The sequence below is a fragment of the Theropithecus gelada genome, chromosome X (assembly GCF_003255815.1).
Source record: "Theropithecus gelada isolate Dixy chromosome X, Tgel_1.0, whole genome shotgun sequence".
In the NCBI taxonomy this organism is placed as follows: Eukaryota; Metazoa; Chordata; class Mammalia; order Primates; family Cercopithecidae; genus Theropithecus; species Theropithecus gelada.
Genome location: NC_037689.1, coordinates 133,453,059 through 133,474,430, shown reverse-complemented (window position 1 = coordinate 133,474,430; position 21,372 = coordinate 133,453,059). Strand labels below are relative to the sequence as shown.

The 21,372-nt window shown below is 39.2% G+C and overlaps 1 protein-coding gene across 5 annotated transcripts in view; it reads right to left on the bottom strand.

Annotated features, from left to right (window-relative positions):
* The window catches only part of SLC9A6 (solute carrier family 9 member A6), a 62,314-nt gene that overhangs the window by 30,434 nt on the left and 10,508 nt on the right, over window positions 1-21,372 (bottom strand). For all 5 annotated transcript variants that reach the window (XM_025372948.1, XM_025372949.1, XM_025372947.1 and 2 more), the window contains 8 exons: window positions 19,571-19,648; window positions 19,196-19,272; window positions 18,783-18,895; window positions 15,545-15,650; window positions 7,363-7,504; window positions 4,884-4,989; window positions 4,502-4,590; window positions 1,153-1,266 (listed from right to left, as the gene is read on the bottom strand). In XM_025372948.1, the coding sequence (XP_025228733.1) occupies window positions 1,153-1,266; window positions 4,502-4,590; window positions 4,884-4,989; window positions 7,363-7,504; window positions 15,545-15,650; window positions 18,783-18,895; window positions 19,196-19,272; window positions 19,571-19,648 (825 nt within the window). The remainder of the gene's footprint in view (window positions 1-1,152; window positions 1,267-4,501; window positions 4,591-4,883; window positions 4,990-7,362; window positions 7,505-15,544; window positions 15,651-18,782; window positions 18,896-19,195; window positions 19,273-19,570; window positions 19,649-21,372) is intronic.

The window sequence follows — 21,372 nt, the reverse complement described above, 5'->3', positions numbered from 1 at the left end:
TTGAGTGAGCTTGCAGTGGATTCCCTGGCCCTAGTCAAGTCTTGAGAAGGTGCAGTCCCAGCCAAGAGCACAACTGCAACCTCTTGAGAGATCCTGGAGCCAGAACCACTCAGGTGAGCTGCTCCAGGATTCCCGACCCTCAGAAACTGTGTGAGATAATAACTGTCTGTTGTTTTAAGCTGCTAAATTTAAGGTAATTTGTTACACAATAGACAACTCCCCATCTTACTCTCAGCAGATGATCTCACCTCCTACTTAACAGATAAACATAGAAGCCATCAGAGAGGAGCTCCATCTTACAAATATGCCTTCATTTCTACATACCCTATCCTCTCCTGTAGTCATGGTAGAGTTGTCTCTCCTCCCAGTGAAGGCAAAATTTCTCTCTACATGCTTTAGATTTCATTCCTGCTTTCTCAAGAGGCTTTCACTATTGCCTCCTCTCTTTCATATACTCAGTTTCTTCCTTCGAATTTTTTTCTTTTTTTTTTTTTTTGAGACAGGGTCTCCCTTTGTCACCCAGGCTGGAGTGCAGTGACCCAATCACGGCTCACTGCAGCCTCAAACTCCTGGGCTCAAGGGATCCTTCTACCTTACCCTCCCAAGTAGCTGGGACTACAGGCATGTACCACCATACCTGGCTAGTTTTTAAAATTTTGTTTGTAAAGATGGGGTCTTGCTACATTGCCCAGGCTGGGTTTTTTTTTAAAGACTCTTTGTATATATGCGATAGAAAGAGAGAGGGAGAGAAAGGGGTTGGGGAGGGAGAGAAAGAGAAAGAAAGTGGCCTCATTCAACGTTTCCTTATCTTTCACCTTCTGCCGTGTGGCATAGACTGCTAACTGTTCCCCAGTATCCAACCTCTCCTTCCCTGTAGTAATAAAGGGAAAACACTTATCTTTTGGGGTTGGCAGAACAGTGGGACACTTGTCTGTCATTTTAATCTGTCAACATTATTTGTGCAATAACCACAAATTGAAATAGAATATAATAAAATAAATATACTAGAAAAAAGAACTGGAATCCTTATTTGTTTTACTCAAAAGAAAACTGTATATATTTAAATGTATTCTTATGAACCACATACTCAAAACCCACATAAAAATCTCAATTAAAAATAGTTTTCATAATAAAACACATAACAAAGGATACAAATGCTCCTACTACAAATGTTGGGTTAAAGACATGGTTCTGGAAGGTGAACAGTGTCAGTCCCATGTAGGAGAAGATGAAATTCTCTGCCAAGAAATTGAGAAGCTCAAACAACTGAAACGAAATTGTAAAAGATTAGTCCAGTAAATAAAGTTACATAATTTGAAAGCATGAGTATTACTAAGATAATAAAACAGACACTCAAATAGATAAAGTTCATGCATACACACAAAATGTGTGGTTCAGAAGGGAGCAAATGTGGAGATGACATTTCTAGTCCTGCAGAAAAAGTCAGAAACGTTCCCCCCTCATTTCCCCTAATCAGCTTTCCTTCTCCAAAGCCCCATCTCCAATTATTCCTCTCCTCCTCCTCCAAACTCTGTCAGTTTTTTTTTGAATGTTCCTTGTGTTCCTGCTACTGCCCTAGTCAAACTTTCATCACTTCCTACCCATAATGATGAAAAAGGACCTCTAACCATCCCTCATCCTCCAGCTCCCCCAAATCAGTGAATCTCTAAAACTGATAGTTTCAAGATACTTTCCTCTTGCAAGCTATAAGATTCAACTTTTTGATCCTGGCATAGAGTGCTTCGTGAGAACTCTCGTATTCCCGGCTTGCCCTGTGACTTCACTTTTTGCGTGAGTCTTACCCTTGTGTAGGGAGTAAGTATCCTACAGATAGGGCTTCCACATTGTGGAAGAGATCGATGTGTAGGATAGCAGAACTATCTGTGGGGAGAACTAAACCCTGCTGCCCGTCCGCCCCATCCCATTCACATCATAGCCTTGGCAAGGGTATATGATACTTGCTGAATGAAGTTAAGGCCCTTCATAATCTGGTGTCCCTCTGGCCACCAGTGTTATCTACAATGGCTTGTTACTATGAGCCCTCTGACACATAACAGAAAAGTGGTTAAGAAATGGGCTTAGGAATCAAAATGCCTAGGCTTTAGCCCTGTCTTCCCCTTTGCTGGCTGTGTGGCTTTGGGCAAGTTAGTTAATCTCTTTAAACCAGGGTTGCCTTATTACCCAAAAGTGAGAATAAAAATTAAAATAAGTAAACGTGTATTTAATTTTCTTTAAATTATTTAATATGCTATTATTACTACTTATTTATACTTAATGATAACAGTTATACCTTTTTCAGTTTTTACTGTGTGTCCGGTGTCCGACACCATACTAAGGACTTCATATGTATTATCTCGTTTTAATCCCGCAAAAACTCAGTGAGGTAGGTATTATTATTATCTCCATTTTCAAAGATGGCAAAACTGAAGCACAGAGAAGTTATGGAACTTGCTCCTGGTCACACAGCCAGCAAGTGGAGAACCAGTATTTAAAACAATACAGAGACTCCAGAGTCCCGGCTTTACTTTGCAACACAGGGATCGGCAAACTTGCCCATGAATGGCCAGAGAGTAAACATGAGAGGATTTGCAGGCCAAGAGGTCTCTGTCACAACTACTTCACTCTGCCAGTGGAGCACAAAAGTAGCCATAGACTACATATTTTTAAAAATGGGTGTGGCTGTGTGCCCAGAAAATCTTATTGGTGGACACGGAAATGTGAATTTCATATAACTGTCATGGGTCACAACATATTCTTCTTTTGATGTTTTGCCAATCAATTAAAAATGGATGGAAAGAAAAACATTCTTAGCTCACTGACTGGCAAGGGCCGGATGTGGCCTAAGGGCTGGAGTCCGCCACCCTCTGCTCTACACTTTACTGCCTTCTTTTTATCCCTGCCTTTATCTGTACTGCCTCCCCTAGGCCTTCCTGAATCTTCCCCATCCTTCTAAGGGTACTGTTTCTTCTAGGATAGCTTTCCGGATCCTCAAGCCTCAAACCATTTCCCCTACTTCTCTGATGTCTTCTATGACATATAATCTGAAGTACATAATCTAGGATTCCTATTCCTCATATTTTTTAAATGTACATAAGCTTCATATCACCAACAACACTGGAAGCTCTTACTCTTTTCCTGTTTACTGTTGTTGTTTTTTGTTTGTTTGTTATTGAGACGGAGTCTTGCTCTGTCATCCAGGCTGGAGTGCAGTGGCACAATCTCAGTTCACTGCAACCTCTGCCTCCCAGGTTCAAGCGATTCTCCTGCCTCAGCCTCCTGAGTAGCTGGGAATATAGGCGCATGCTATTACATCCAGCTAATTTTTGTATTTTCAGTAGAGACAGGGTTTCACCATGTTGGCCAGGCTGGTCTCAAATTCCTGACCTCGGGTGATCCGCCCACTTCGACCTCCCAAAATGTTGGGATTACAGGTGTGAGCCACAGCACCCGGCCTGTTCTTGTTTTTTATTCCCCACCCATGACTTGGAAAAATGCTGACTCCCCTCCCACCCTGCCCCCCGCCAGCTGATTTTCTTCTCTTTACTTATTGCACTGAATTAATTTGTAAAAAAGATTTGTAGCCCTAATGTATATGCTTGGGGGAAAAAAGCCTAATCTCTTTTGAGGAGCTGGGGAAAAGCATAGGTCATAAACTTAATTTGTGGCTCCAGCAGGAAGAAGAAATACTGTTGCTCCTGCTTTTAGAACCACTCCTTTTCAGGCGAATCCCATAACCTTCTTGTCATTTGGCAAAATTTAAACCTGTTTCTCACTATAGCCATAGTCAAGTATGTACCTGTTTCTATTCCAGATATTACATTTTGTTCATGTATTTGTCCTCTATACCTCCTAAGACTAGAAAATTCTATTCTATCTCCTTTATAATTCCCTTCAGATACCCTGCACAACTGATCATTCGGTACCAAATAAAACCAGACCACTGACTAGTCCCGACATTCCTGGAAACATAGTAGCTTTGCAGCACCTGAGCAAAGACTGAAGGAAGTTGATCTTCTTTTAGTAGGGCTAATCAGATCAGAAGTTAATCTTATCTACGTCATCTCTTAGAAGGTCTAGTAAGATCAGAAGTTAATCTTCTTTACGTCATCTCTTAGTAGGTCTGGTCGGATCAGAAGTTAATCTTGTCTACGTCACACAACAGTAGTTCGAGTAAAACCAGAGTGAGCTTCCAAAACATTCCCCTATAAAGCCATTAAATTGGGAAAACACTGAGAGAAAGGGAAGCTACTCCACTGGTTATTGAAGCCACGATAATAATAGTCTCTGGCTATTCTGCTGATCTATTTCCACCCTAAACGCTGTCACTCTTCAGTTTGCCAATCCCACCTACTTTTAGAGTCAAAGAAAGAGGAGCTGAAATGAGTAGATATCATCCTGAACAGATCAAAGACTTTTTTTTTTTTTTTTTTTTTAGTAAAAAAGACTTCTGTTTTGCTGAAAGAAGGAAAAGTCTATTCACAAACTATAAAGTTCCTCTTACCTGTTTAGTTCTATGCTGAGACTCCGTGGACAAATTATTATACGTATAATGTGCTTGTGTGATGCCACAAAACAATACTGCAACCACACCTATAAAGACAACAAATTTCAAGTTCACATAAAAGGATGGTTCCCACCTTTTATACTGAGATTCTTTTTTCACAGTAGATTATAGGCTTTGTCTGGAAATTCTCATTTGTGACTTACTTTGTTAAGAGGAACCACTTCCACTGAAAATTTTTTTGATGTTCTAAAGTGACAACCTAAATCCCAACCATAATAAGTATGTTCAAATACTAATGGAGCTGATCCACTTGGAGCAAAATTGACTGGCAAAGTCACTCCTTTTAAGGGTTGACAATCAAAGGGAGCAAGTCACCTACCTGTGAAGCCCCATGCTTCAGCCAAGAGGAAGGTACTCCAGGACATCAAGAAGAACAGGCCTGTCTCCAACAACTGGAACTCCCGTAATTTGGTGAACTTTGTCACGTAAGACTGTTAAGGCTGGTAATGAGATCTTGTAACACAAAAGTGTGACTAGAAAGAAATGACAGTTTAAGCAAGGCAACCATGAAAGAAGGTTCTCTAGCTTCTCTAACACAAAAATCCCAGAATAAGGAGGTACCACCAGAGTGGGGAAACTTTTTAAATGAGCATCTCACTGAGGAGTCAGCTGCCTTCCCTTCAGTGAGGAAGCCTTACGGCTTAGCCACTCCAATTGTTTCATGGGTATCACATACCTTGCCAGAAACCATGCAGTAAAGGATGGACAGAGATGGGAATAACAGATCAGATCCATAACATGCCACCTCTATTAATCTGAGACCTAAAGCTAGACAGCTTCCATAATTATAACAATTTACATTTATAAAAATACATAATTTCCAAGAGAGTTTACACTAATTTGATCTTCTACCACCTCTGTGATATACAGCATTCATTCCATGATGAAGAAATTGAGGCACTTCACTCCCTTATACTAGTTGAACAACTATTTGTTAGCTGACGGTGGAAGGGCCTGTGCCAAGTTACGACCAATCTCAGGCTAGAATCTAGAGTCATTTCTACAGCTAGGCACTACAACAAAATGATTAACAAGATATATTCTCTCCCCTCAAGGAACTTGTAATGGGGAAGAGAGACTACCTGTCTTGGCATCACCTTCAGAACACTTTTTACTGCTGCTTTATGCCTCAGTTCACCTATAAAAAGCCATAAAAGAAGCCTCTTCCAGCACAAGGAAGAGGTCCTTGTGCTGGAAGGACCTCTTCCTCTTACCAACTAAGAGGTCCTTGACAAAGAGTAAGATATTTGTTTTATACAGGTATCATAGAAGTTTTAGAGAGTTGGAAACTTTTTTTTTTTTTTTTTTGATTCGGAGTCTCGCACTGTCACCCAGGCTGGAGTGCAGTGGCACAATCTCGGCACACTGCAAGCTCCACCTCCTGGATTCACGCCATTCTCCCTCCTCAGCCTCCCAAGTAGCTGGGACTACAGGCGCCCACCACAACACCCGGCTAATTTTTTGTATTTTTAGTAGAGAGAGGGTTTCACCGTGTTAGCCAGGATGGTCTCGATCTCCTGACGTTGTGATCCGCCTGCCTCGGCCTCCCAAAGTGCTGGGATTACAGGTGTGAGCCACGATGCTCGGTCTAGAGCTGGAAACTCTTTAGACATCATCTAGTCCCACTCCTCTTTCCTACCATCCCCACCCTCCACTTTCCTACACTGAGATCCAAAGAGGTGAAGTGTCAAAGCTTCTAGCATGTTTGTGTCTGCCACTATACTGAAAGCAGCAGGGAGGCAGGGGTCATGTTTGTCTTCTTTAGCTTTGATACACAGAGCACAGCACATATAGCAGGTGATCAAGATATTCCTTCTGGCTTTTTGTTTTGGGTTGGGAGTTTATAACATGTTTTTAGGCCAGGCACGGTGGCTCATGACTGTAACCCCAGCACTTTAGGAGGCCGAGGTGGGTGGATCACCTGATGTCAGGAGTTCGAGACCAGCCTGGCCAACATGGTGAAACCCCATCTCCGCTAAAAATACAAAAAAACTTGCTGGGTGTGGTGTTGCACACCTGTAATCCCAGCTACTTGGGAGACTGAGGCGGGGGAACTGCTTGAACCTGGGAGGCGGAGGTTGCAGTGAGCCGAGATCATGCCATTGCACTCCAGCCTGGGGGAAAGAGCAAGACTCTGTCTCAAAAAATAAATAAATAAATAAATAAAAATAAAATTTGTTTTTATAGATTCAGGATGCACAAGTGCAGTTTTATGACATGGATGTATTGCATGGTGGTGAAGTCCAGGATAAAATGGCCTTTGCATGAACACAAGAATAACTTGACTAGTGGTAGTACCAGGACTACAACTCAGGTCCTTTGAGCTGCCCATCCAGGGCTCTAGAGCACAAAGGTTAAAATCGGGAGAACTGAGATGAACTCTTACTTATCCTAACCAGGGAACCACCTTTTGTTCACTTGGCATCGCCGTTGTACATTTCCTATTTGTCCTATTAAAAAAAGAGCAAAAGACTGCCAGGCTGACCAGCAACACAGAACACCCAGAGGCTCTTTGGAATATGGCTACCTTTATAGTTATTTAATCTACAACTATAAAATTCACCCTCAAAGAGATACCATCTCTAATTATATGCTTGCAGTGAAAGTTTTAGGGCATGAAACCCTACGCAGAACAATACAGTTCTTTTATGTTGCTTAATGTTTTCAAACCAAGTACTTAGTTATAAGATTAATAATTCTAACACAGTTCTAATCATAGAACTAAGAAAAACAATGGAATACAGCATTCGACTACTGCATTATGTTAACAAGAAAAGATAAATATAACAAAAGGATATTAAAGCTGTCACCACTCCAGTAGCAGCACCCATCGCAAAAGATCCACTGAAGATTCCAAGGAAGATTCCAATAGACTTGAACATCGCTGTGACATCAAAGGTGTGACTGTTGTCTCCAGCTGGCTGGTATGCCACTATTGAGCTACAGAAGAGAGACTGCTTTTACTTCTGGAAGCAACTTTTACTTAAAAAAAAAAAAAAAAAAAAAAAAAAAAACATTATGTAGTATAGAGCTTGAAAGATGAAATTAGAGGGAGAAGAAAAAAAATGTTTTGATTGGAATTGCCAAAATAAGGACAAAATTACCCAAAAATCCTGCAATGTGTCTGGCTAGCAAGAAAACTTGGCTTTTCCTTAAATGTTAATTTCAGGAGGGTAGAACATTGTAAAATCCTCTATATGAAAATTGCACCAAGCTTTTTCCCCCATCCCCAAGATACTGTGCAGTATTATTCTTTTGTGATTCTATTTCAGAATTACTAGTACTGAGTGTCCGAAAGCCTTAACATACTAATGTGAACAAACTAATGAAAAATCCCACTTGTTTCCAGTAGAGGCATAAGAACATAAAGAACATTATTCAATACTCAACCCAGTCACATTTTGTTTTTCCTATGAGAAAAAAAGGTAACTGACAGACCCTTCCAACTTTCAGAATACCAGAATGGGCCAAATGCCTAATATCTATTCATTCACTGAAATGGACTATTATAGGAGAAAGCACTCGAAAGACCTCCCAAGGAATTAGAATCCACTCAACAGTACTTTCAGCATAACCAGCTGGATCTTCCACCTAAAGCTTCTGAAAGAAAGTCACTCTATACCAGGCCAAGACAGGCAATTATAGGAGATGCTCTCCATCTTGAACTCACAGTCCAAACCTGGTCTGAAAAAGCTTCTTTTATAACAGTTACCAACCCAGGAAATAGAAATGCCTGAGAAAATTGCTGTTGCCAGCAGGTCTCTGGCAACGGTGCTTACCGTTACTAAATCAGTTCTCATCTCAGTTAATTGAGACCAGCATTATAAAAAGTCCAGACTCAACAACATCATACAAATCACGTCAAAGAAAAGAAGGAAAAACACATTCCTAAAAATATAATGAATTCTCCCTGTGGTTGCTGCAATGTTTTTTTCTGATTCAAGGCTGAAAAATGTGTTTGCTATACCACATACAAGTTCTTTTCATATCTCCCAGGTTAAAAAAAAAATCTAAGATCAAACTAAAATCTCCTAATTTGTACTTATTTTATTGAAATATAGCACTAATATTAATTTCTGATAATGGGATCCAGAAATTTCTGAGACTCACTCTAAATTGAAAATGTTAAACATTTACGTTTAAATGTGCAAAGTAACCACATCATTTTGGAGAGGATTTGATATCATTTTGATAAATATGAAATGGCCTTTAACATCAGGCTACCTTACCTACACATAAAGGGTCCTACTACCATGAACGAGACCTGATTCCATTATAACATGAAAATACAGTAGCTGGCTGGAGAAAAGAAAAAAATTGCTATACAACCTTCTTTTCCTTTGGTGGTATTTTTCAAAATGCTGTCTGGAACAAAGTATCTATGCTATGCCTCCTGAGGTTGCTTTCCCTGGATTAATTCACGTAAATTCAAGATTCACACTAATCATTATTTCATTCTTTAATCATTAAAATGTATAAGAACACATGGGAAACGTGATGGGCTGAGAGCAATGACAGGCTTGTTCTTTCTTAGGCAGACACTGGCCTCTGGATTGAAATTTTAACTCATCTTTTCCATATCAATTGATATTTTATCTTGAGGCAGTAACATTTTTTATGAATAGTTTTTTTAAAATCCTGAAAGTAATATAATGTACAGTTGAGGTGGAAAAATCTTCCCATCATTCCACTACCCTGATAGATCGATTTTATTTTCCTTCTGTATTCCTTTCCCCTCTTTGTGTTACATGCATGCTAATTCTTATTTAGCTGTAATCACAGTGAATGTGTGATTTTGAATTCTGCTTTTTTAACTGACAATGACATAAAAATATTCATAGTCTTGGCCGGACGCAGTGGCTCACTCCTGTAATCTCAGCACTTTGGGAGGCCGAGGTGGGCAGATCACCTGAGGTGGGGGTTCAAGACCAGCCTGACCAACATGGAGAAACCCCGTCTCTACTAAAAATAAAAATACAAAATTAGCTGGGCGTGGTGGCGCATGCCTGTAATCCCAGCTACTTGGGAGGCTAAGGCAGGAGAATTGCTTGAACCCAGGAGGTGGAGGTTACAGTGAGCTGAGATCACGCCATTGCACTCCAGCCTGGGCAGTAAAAACAAAATTCCATCTAAAAAAAAAAAAAAAAATCATAGTCTTTATAACTACAGTCAAGACTTCACAATGGTCCAAATGGATATAGTACAATTTATTCAACCATTTCTTCATTGTTAGACATTAAAAGTTGCTTCTACTATTTTTGCTACTATAAATAACTGAAAGAACATCTTCTTGCTTTTTACATATTTTAGACTATTCCTTGCACTATATTTCTAAAAATAGACTATTACCATACCTATGGCTCATTTTACATGTTGCTCCACTGCCTTCCAAAAGGTCTCTGATACATTTTGGGAGGGAAATATGATAATATCTCCCAATTTTTTAAATGATCATACCCACTGACCTAGCAATTCTACTCCTAAAAAATTCCCTACAGAAATATTCACAGGGATTCACAAAGATTTACACATAAATATGCTCACTGCCATGCTAGTCATAATAATACAATATTAGAAAACACCAAATATTAATCAATCAATAGGAGATTGGAGAGGTAAATTTGTAATGCATCCATCCAATGTGATAATAGAGGTATTAATATAGTATAATATCCAAGTAAAAAAGCTAGTTACAGAAAAGTATATATACTACTATGCCTTTTTCTGTTTATAAAAATTATTAACACATTATATGCATATTACTATCTTAATGGAAAAAGTCTGGATTAAAATCCTAATAGTGGTTATTTCTGAGCTGAAATTTCAGGAGTTTTCTACTTTCTGAGTCAAATGCTTTGAATTTTTGCCACAAATATATTTTAACATTATCACAAATAGTGATAAAAGGTAATACCAATTTCAATATTAACAGCAACATATGAGTGGTCTAGTTTTACTACACCAGGGTTTCTCAACCACAGCATTATTGATATTTGTGGCCAGATATTTATTTGTTGGCTGTGATGCAGGTGGGGTGAGGGGAATGCTGTCCTGTGCATTGAAAGCTTCTACCCACTAGGCCATGTCAGTTGGAACCCCCTCCCATTGATGACAGCCAGAATGCCCCCAGACACTGTGAAATATCCCGTGTGTGTGTGTGGTAGTGGGGTGGGGGGTGGTAAATTGTAAGAATGACTGTACTATATCGTTACCAGTAGTGACTATTACCATTAACAATTCTGGCCGAGCACAGTGGCTCCTGCCTGTCATCCCAGCATTTTGGGAGGCCAGGGAGGGTGGACCACCTGAGGTCAGGAATTCGAGACCATCCTGGCCAACACAGTGAAACCCCATCTCTACTAAAAATACAAAATTAGCCAGGCATAGTGGTGTGCACCTGTAATCCCAGCTACTTGGGAGGCTAAGGCAGGAGAATCGCTTGAACCTGGGAGGCGGAGGTAGCAGTGAGCAAAACTCACATAAATGACTAAACAACATATTTTAAACTAATGTGAATTTAGGTCTCCAGGCTAATCACAGTAATCTATTCAGTGGAATACTATGCAACTTATAATTTACCTCTAACTACATATACTTTATTTACCATAATATAACAATATACATATAGATCTACCTCATGCAGCCATGTATGAGGGAGTCAATTTCACTTCACCCTCACTGGATTAAAAGTATTACTAAAAAAAAAAATAAAAATAAAAGAACTGCTACTCCAATAGGTTAAAAACAAAACAAAAAACAGTACTTCAGGAAGAATAGCTAATGGATGCTGCGCTTAATACCTCGGTGATGGGTTGACCTGTGCAGTAAACCACCACGGCACATATTTACCTATGTAACAAACTTGCACATCCTGTACATGTACCCTTGAACTTAAAAGTTGGAAAAAAAAAATCAGACAGAAACAAAAACAACCTCCAACATAAACTTCAAGATGAGTTGCCTTAACCTGTTAACTGCCAAACAGAACTCCTTTTGGGTTCCCTCCCCTTGATGCAAAGCTGCTTATACAGAATACAGACAATCCTCAAACTAAGAAAATTCAACACAAAGTAGATTATCTGCATCTAACCCACTTCAAAACACATAAAAGGTAAATGAAGAATGATGAGCATCATACCACTGATCATTCCAGCTAGTAAACTCCCACAGCGAGCACACAACTGCTTTCCCTTCAGCTTTTGGGCAGTAACTCATTTTTTCAACTCTATTAAGACAGAGCTAACAATTTATCTGTTATGCTCCTCTCTAGATACAGTCCTTCTCCACCAGAGTCCCACTGAGGTTGTAATGAGTTAACGTATTATCTCTTACAAATCTAAAATGGCACTAGCTCGCTATCATCCTTAGGTGAAATGAGAAAAGACTCACTCAAATCATTTCCCGTAAGGCTTCATTCTCTCACAGAAAACCCTGTTTGAGAAAGGCTGCAAGAGAAGGAGAAGTATGGCCCTTTGTGAGAAATGCTATGGAAAGGGCTCGCTCTCTCTTTTTTTTTTTTTTTTTTTTTTTTTTTTGAGACAGTCTTGCTCCATTGCTCAGGCTGGAGGGCAGTGCCGTGATTTCAGCTCACTGCAACCTCCGTCTCCTGGGTTCAAGAAATTCTCCTGCCTCAGCCTCCCAGGTAGCTAGGATTATAGGCATGTGCCACCACGCCCGACTAATTTTTGTACTTTTAGTAGAGACAGGGTTTTGCCATGTTGGCCAGGCTGGTCTCGAACTCCTGACCTCAGGTGATCCGCCCGCCTCGGTCTCCCAAAGTGCTGGGATTACAGGTGTGAGCCACTGTACCCAGCTGGCTCTCTCTTTTTAGCATTTATTCTTCACCAACATTGGTATGTACACCCCCAAGCTTAAAATCTTTCAATGAAGTTTTGCCCCCTTTCACACTAATCAACTATTCCTGACGTTGCAGGAAATAGGTTATTTATAACCCCAAACTCAAAATCTTTCAATGAGGGTTTTTATCTTTTCCGCTAACACTAATCAACTGTTCCTTAAAATGCAGAAAATAGGCTATTTTATTAACAGGAAAAAACTAAGGCACAGGGCACATCATTTAAAGATAAGACCAGAACAGAGATTTTCTAACTCTTAATCCATTAGGCCGTTAGGGCAATGACAAGACAACAGTTACTAGTAAAATGATTGAACAGTGGAATAGTTGTCTAGGATAGGGAATCGATGCTAAAAGTGACTGCCTGTACCTACTCTCTTCACTTTTTACTGCTGGTAATCGCTCATGTACCTACGTACTGGAAGCTTCAACAATCTTTGTTGCTCCATTTTTTATAGAATGTTTTACAACCACACTATCCATTTCTCCCTTACTTCAAATAATATAAAACTCTTATTCTGCACCTATCATCACTGAACGTGCTAAAGTTCAGTATCAATATGAGTTACAGCCTTTAGGTTTTATTTCTCAAGTTAAATTTATATTAGTTGCAGACAGCTGCAAAAAAATCTGGCAATAAATATGGTGGGGAGGGGGTAATATTTACATATACTGCATTCACAAAAAAGGATATGGCCTTTTGTATATCTTCATACACAGCATTTAAGGGATTAATGTTGCATCTCAGAAATAATTATTTCCAACTTTGCAGAAGACAATCAGGCTATGCAAAACAGAGCCAGTGATGTTTTACTCTTTCATAACTAACAAAGTGGAAATTAAGGAGAGAAATAAAAATAAAGAGAAAATGTGAAGGGCTCTTACTTCTCTCTCACAGAAAGTTCTGGTATGAAGTAAAGGCAACTGCCCATAGAGTTAGATATTTGCCTAATAAGAGTAGGTAGACAGGGGCCAGGCATGGTGGCTCATGCCTGTAATCCCAGCACTTGGGGAGGCCGAGGCAGGTGGATCACCTGAGGTCAGGAGTTCGAAACCAGCCTGGTCAACACAGTGAAACCCTGTCTCTACTACATATACAAAAATTGGCCAGGCGTCGTAGTGCCTGCCTGTAGTCCCAGCTACTCAGGAGGCTGAGGCAGGAAAATTGCTTGAACCTGGGAGGTAGAGGTTGCAGTGAGCCAATATTGTGCCACTGCACTCCAGCCTGGGTGACAGAGCAAAGCTCCGTCTTAGAAAAAAAAAAAAAAAGAGTAGGGAGGCAGGATTGAAATCCTCAGAGGTTCAGACTCATTCTTCAACCTGCAAACACTTTATAGTAACATGTATAGTATTTTCTATAATTAGATAAAAAATATTGCTCATTCAAAATTGTCTGCAATTAAATTGTTATAAGTAATATATTATATAATTACATATCCATAATACATATTAACACTTCTAGAGATTAAAATGCTTTGAAGTGATTATGTCAAATAAGAGAAACACAAATTAAGCTACAATGAGGTATTTCTCAATTATCAAGTTAGCAAAAATATAAAAGTTTGACAAATATTCTGCTGGCAAAACTGTGAGGAAACAGACCAGTAATTTAATGGTGAAAGTGCAAAGTGCTACAATTCCTTTGATGAGCAACTTAATAATGTCGAACAAAATTACAAATGGCTTTTACCCTTTATCCTACCTACCAACCTCACTTTGGGGCATTCAGCCTACCAATATACCTATGCATGTATAAAACAAGGTAAGTTCAAGGTTAATCACTGCAGCACCGTTTGGGACAGCAAAGGATTAAAAACCCTTCAAATGTGCTGCAATAGGAGACTGAGCAAATAAACAATAATGCAGTTCACACACAGAATACTATATAGCTGCAAAGAATGAGAATACTCACTCTTCTGATATGCAAAGTTCTCCAGAAGATAGACAGTGTGTGACTTTAAAAATAAGAAATGAGAGGTAAACGAGACTATTTATTCACAGTTGTGCCTGCATTTGAATAAAGAAATACTAAGATAGGTAAGACACTAATAAAAATGGTTATCTAGGCCACGCGCGGTGGCTCACACCTGTAATCTCAGCACTTTGGGAGGCTGAGGCGGGCAAACCATCTGAGGTCAGGAGTTTAAGACCAGACTGGCCAATGTGGTGAAACACTGTCTTTACTAAAAATACAAAAATTAGCTGGGCGTGGTGGCAGGAGCCTGTAATCCCAGCTACTCAGGAGGCTGAGGCAGAAGAATCACTTGAACCTGGGAGGCAGAGGTTGCAGCGAGCCGAGACCGTGCCATTGCACTCCAGCCTGGGGAACAAGAGCAAGACTTCACCTCAAAAAAAAAAAAGTAGGGGGACAGGTGGATGAGGACAGATGTAACAGTGTAAATTTTCTGTGTGTAACTTTTTACATGGTTTTGATTTATGAGCCACATGAATATATTATGTATTCAGAAAAAATTAAGGCCGGGCACAGTGGCTCACGCCTGTAATCCCAGCACTTTGGGAGATTGAGGTAGGTCGATCACCTGAGGTCAGGAGAAGACCAGCCTGAGCAATATGGTGAAACCCCATCTCTACTAAAATACAAAAATTAGCCGGGCATGGTGGCGGGCACCTGTAATCCCAGCTACTCAGGAGGCTGAGGCAGGAGAATCACTTGAACCTGGGAGGCAGAGGTTGTACTGAGCCGAGATCACGCCACTGCACTCCAGCCTGTGTGACAGAGTGAGACTCTTATTTCCAAAAAAAAAGAAAAAGAAAAGAAAATATTAAATCTAATTTAAAAAATAAAATGTTCATGTTGTAATGTTAAAACCGAATACAAAATTATATAGACACTACAATCACAACTATGTAACAATATCATACATAGAAAAGGGAAATGTTCTAGAATGTTTACAGTAATTGTCTTTAGGTGGTGGCAGTACATATTTTTTTCTTCCCTGTATTTTCCAATTTATCTATAAAATATGGATTTTTTCAAGAGGGAAAAAAATGCCTCATTCTTCCAAATGTTTCCATTCATAATGTACTTTATTCAATATGTGACTTTCAGTTCCTAGTACCCTCACACTTAATATTCAGAATATAATAAGAAAACAAACACTTACGAGGACAGCACTATGGCAACAGCATCATTGAGGACACTTTCACCAAAAAGAAGTGCATAGAGTTCAACATCAACTTGAAGCTCGTGGAATATAGCAAGAACAGTCACTAGCAAGTAAAAAGAGTCAGAGGAATACTTAGACATTACAAGTATAATATATTCTCCTCAGTAGATGACTATAAGAGTTATTTAGAAATTCATTTCTTCCTCCTAGAATTCAATCGTAATAAACATTCTCTTACCATATTAAAGATCCTGTAATTTTATGTAAATATTTTTCTTTCTAATTGTGTACCTGCACAAACTTCTCCTTTCTCTCTTAAAAATGGCTGAAAGTAAACTTGAAGAACTGAGTTGACCTACATTCTTCATGCAGATGTTAATAATCATGTCTTGTACATTTCTTTCCCACCTTCCTCGATCTTACAAAGAATATATTCAGAATTTCTTATAGACCATGTAGTCATTAATCTTTAATGAAGAAGAAGATTATGAAAAGAATCTAATGTTGCAAACTGTGTTTCTTTGGGCCTTACAACTCATTTGTACTTGACTTACAAATTGCAAGCACAAAGGTTTAGCAAAGACAGTAGGAAATGAAAACATAGGTTTAGTTTTTGGTTGGGGGAAAATTTATGACCAGGATTACAGCTGCTGTAGTTGTCTTAATAAGAAGCCAACTATGAGGATACTCCAGCTTAAGAAGAAAAACAATAAATCTTCCTTTTAGGAAAGCAATTATGTGAGAAATCTCAGAAAATCAGATGAGATTGAAGTTATATTTTAACTTTAATTACTAAGTCACATAGCTCAGTTACTAAAGAAACCCAAGCGGACATGAAAGATTAATATAACCAGAGGTGAGAGAGCCTTTTTTTTTTTTTTTTTTTAAGACAGAGTCTTGCTCTGTTGCCCATCCTGGAGTGCAGTGGCGCAATCTCGGCTCACTGCAACCTCCGCCTCCCAGGTTCACGCCATTCTCCTGCCTCAGCCTCCCAAGTAGCTGGGACTACAGGTGCCTGCCACAACGCCCGGCTAAGTTTTTGTACTTTTAGTAGAGACAGGGTTTCACTGTGTTAGTCAGGATGGTCTCAATCTCCTGGCCTCGTGATCCACCTGTCTCAGCCTCCCAAAGTGCTGGGATTATAGGTGTGAGCCACCACGCCTGGCCGAGAGAGCTTTTTCAAATGCCAATCATAAAAACAAGAAACCTGCATTTTATTTATTTAACTTTTTTTTAAGAGACAGGGTCTTGCTTTGTCACTCAGGCTGGAATGTAGTAACACAATCACAGTTCACTGCTGCCTCAAACCCCTAGGTTCAAGTGATCCTCCTGACTCAGCCTCCTGAGTCACTGGGATTAAAGACATGAGCCATCATGTCCAGTACATTTTAAAAGTTCTAGTTTCTACTACAAAGCATTGAAGCTGGAATATACTGATACCAAAGCTCACTAAGACAAGGGAGAAGGAGAGTAGAGCAATAGTGCAGAATTTCTTAAAGAAATCCATACCTCACCCACCTAAGAGCAAGTTAACTATGGCAAAATAATAGAAATGGGGCAAGTACCTACATAATTCAGAAAAAAATAACAGTTCAACTTTATATAAGCAAAAGATATTTGCTTGGGCTATTCAGGCAATAGTCCTACCAAACAAAACCAGAAAGTTGAAATAATGTAGCCAAGCCAATAGAATGAGATTTCTCATAGGATTTGAAAAGTTGAGAAGTTTACTTATAATGAAAGGACACAAAAGCCAGAGACCACTGGCTCCTTGCAAAAACCATCCTACCTTCATGTTGATAATGGGAGTAGCTACAAACAACAAGAGGACAGCCTTGGTGGTCTTTAAGGAAGCAATTTAATTTCCAGTTTTAAAAATGCTAAACTACACAAATTCTCTAAAATGGCCTTCTAACTAATCTTTAAATCTTTTTTTTTTTTTTTTTTTTGGAGACAAGTTCTTGCTCTTGTCGCCCAGGCAGAGTGAGACTGCAGCCTCATTGCAGCTCACTGCAGCCTCAAACTCCTAGGCTCAAGTGGTCCTCCCACCTCAGCCTCCCAACTAGCTAGGACTACAGGCATGCACTTACATGCTCAGCTATTTTTTTTTCTTTTTTTTTGTAGAGACAGGGTGTCACTGTGTTGCCTAGGCTGGTCTTGAACTCATAGTCTCAAGTGATCCTACAGCCTTGGCCTCCCAAAGCACTGGCATTTATATGCATGAGCCACTGTGCCCAGCCAAAATATCTCTCATAGAGTATTGAACACATTTTTCTCCTTCCCACAAAGCCCTGTGTTATCAGAGTTAACACAGGAATTCAGAGATAACCTTAGGATTCTACCTTTAATTGTGCTGGGTGACAATTAAAGATGATTAACTTACAAGGTTAAAAAGCAAAACAAAATGAACTTCAACGAGTCTTAAAGCATGCTAAAAGAAAACGTCCATCCTTAGTTCAAAAACATCAGTCTATGTTCCTACCCCAATCTTTCCATTCTGTATCTTCTCCAAATTCCTAATTTGAATGTAGCTGTTAAGTTTACCAATACTCTATCAGGAAAACTAAACCCTAACTCAGTACAATTAAAATCATTCTGGAACACAACTTCTAGAAGATCTGACACTAAAAGTACAGGGGAACAAGTTGTGTTAATATTAAACAAACAACTGTACAATCATAAAGCTAATTTTATAAAAACAATTCTTTAATGTATATTAAAGTCCTCCAATGACTACAAATCAAACCTGTATTAGCACAACTGCCTTCTAACAATCATTTTTAAACATTTTTTCTTACTGTTAAATGCATACAGCTGAATAGAAACAGAAAGATTTTTAGGGAACTGGTTTTCTAAAAGCTTGAATGGAAACATATAATTACTACCCATTTAAACTAATCTATAATCTAGTTCATCTTCTTCTATACCCAATCACTAGGGATAAAGACCAACATGAATTTCTGAAGAAAGTACCTTACGGTCCTTGTTGAAACAGCACCAACTTGTGGACCAGTAATAGGCAAATGTAATAAAAACAAAAAAAGTAAAAGGAAACAAATTTGTGCTGAAGCCAAAAGGAATCATGAATTTTGTTTTTTCCTCCACAATTAGAAAGTATAGTACTAAGGAAGTACCTAATCATGAATTCTACACCTCAAAGAAAGAAAAACCCACATGTATTTGACTGCAAAACAATGTACCTCAAGTATGTAAACTCCACTCATATAAAACATACCTGGATCAGTTGCTGATACAATGGCACCAAACAGTAGGCAATCTGTAAAGTAAAAATCTCCTGCAAGTTGTCCCGTTACTTTCATCAGCGTTACACAGCCATACATTATTGACCTGTTCAATAAACACAGTCCTACTTTAGAAAAAAATATCAACTGTTAAAAAATTAGGATAAAGTAAGAATAAGAAGATGGGTTTACTGTAGTACTTTGTGACTAATCCCAAATTTAATTCATGTCATTGAAATATGGTAATACTTTGGTCTTAAGGAAAATTCAAACAACTTATTACCTATGAGAATACTGCAAAAGTCTTTAGACCCAGTCAGGAATATAACACTGCATAAATCAAAAATATATGATTTTAAAATTATAATTTGAAGGCTACAAAGTATTTTAAGCTTCAAATACTTACCCAATAACGAAACAAGAAATTGCTGTTCCAAGAAAAGCGTATGCTAGGATAGACCCGAGATTTCGGAAAAAATGTCTCTGACCAAAAAAAAAAAAAAGTTACACTGTTAGAATACTTACCAGTTATTTGAAAAAGAAAAGGTTTTCTATGCTATGCTAATATTAAATGCATTATTCACTAGGACTAAATGCATTATTCACTAGGATAAATAAGAGAAAGCATTCTTGTACAGGTATAAATTTTAACATCTAAAAAGGGTATGGAGAGGAGAAAGGAGGGAATCTGGAAAGAACAGCCCATTTCTGAAGTGTCAAATATTACAAAGCCCACGGAGTTTCAGATTATTCAAAGTATATGAAAGACAAAAGGACTTACCCTTTTCAGGCTATAACCTGCATAAAATATGATAGGAGGAAGTAATATGTTGAAAAATACTTCTGGATCAAAAGTAACCTGTTAAAATAAAGAGTTCTTTTAGATCAATTCCCTAGAAGATCTCATATTCCATTATCAAATAATCAAAAAGAAAAAATACTAAATGTTAAACTAGTCAAAAGCAAGAACATTACTGTGTTAACTTTAAAATATTTCATATAGGATAGCTTCTGTTCTACTTCTCAACCAAACGACCAGGAGATAGCATTGAAACAATCAGTTAAGGCCTATCTGTGGAAGGTGTATTAAAATACTATGCGATTAAAAAATGTTTCAGGAGGCTGAGGCAGGAGAATTGCTTGAACCTGGGAGGCAGAGGCTATAGTGAGCTGAGATTGCACCACCGCACTCCAGCCTGAGTGACAGAGCAAGACTCCAGCTAAACAAACAAACAAAAAGTTAAAAATAGGGCCAGGCGCAGTGGCTCACACCTGTAATCCCAGCACTTTGGGAGGCCGAGGTGGGTGGATCACCTGAAGTCAGGAGTTCAAGACCAGCCTAGCCAACATGGTGAAACCCCATCTCTACTAAAAATACAAAAATTAGCCGGGTGTAGTGGCACGTGCCTGTAATCCCAGCTACTCAGGAGGCTGAGGCAGGAGAATCGCTTGAACTCGGGAGGCAGAGATTGCAGTGAGCCAAGATCGTGCCAGTGCACTCCAGCCTGGGCAAAAGAGTGAGACTTTGTCTCAAAAAATAAATAAATAAATAAGAGAAAGGATGAACATTATTTTTACTTTAAATAAAAGAAACCTGGCTGGGTGCAGTGGCCCACGCCTGTAATCCCAGCACTTTGGGATCCCGAGGCAGGTGGATCACTTGAGGTCAGGAGTTCGAGACCTGCCTGACGGACATGGCAAAACCCCATCTCTATTAAAAATATAAAATTAGCCAGGTATGGTGGTGCATGCCTGTAATCCCCGCTATTCGGGAGGCTGAGACAGGAGAAATGCTTGAACCTGGGAGGCGGAGGAGTCACAATCGTGCCACTGCACTCCAGCTTGGGCAACAAGAGCGAAACTCCGTCCCAAAAATGAATGAATGAATGAAACCCCAAACTGGTAATATAAAACTTAAGAGTACAGTATTATTGTTGGCAAAAAGAAACAGATTTCTTACATAGATAACATCTCTAAAGGTGTATAATATTGTAGTAAAAAGTTTCTGTACGGCTCAGATTTCTACTTCCGATAGTCCACTCATTGTAAGATCTAGTCACCATAAAAATGTAAATGCTCCCTTCGTTCATAAGGCTGCAGCAGAATGTGACATGAACACAAAGCAGCTACACACAAACCCATGCTAAAACTTCATTTACTAAAACTTTTAAGGAGTTGGAATTTTCCACAGGTGGAAAGAACTCTTGCTGCAAGGTAAACCTCAAGTTCATATGAAATTTTAAAAGCATTAAATATGGTCAGAAACACAACCAAGTAGCTATAAAAGTCAAGTCCTGTCTGCACTCCTAGCACTTTGGGAGGCTGAGGTGGGTGGTTCGCCTGAGCCCAGGAATTTGAGACGAGCCTAGACAACATGGTGAAACTCCAGCTCTACTAAAAATACAAAAATTAGTTGGGTATGGTGGCACGTGCTTGTAGTCTGAGTTACTAAGGAGGCTGAGGTTGGAGGGTCGCCTGAGCCTGGGAGGCGGGGGTTGCAGAGAGCTGAGATCATGCCACTACACTCCAACCTGGGTGACAGAGTAAAACCCTATGTCAAAAAAAAAAAAAAAAAAAAAAAAA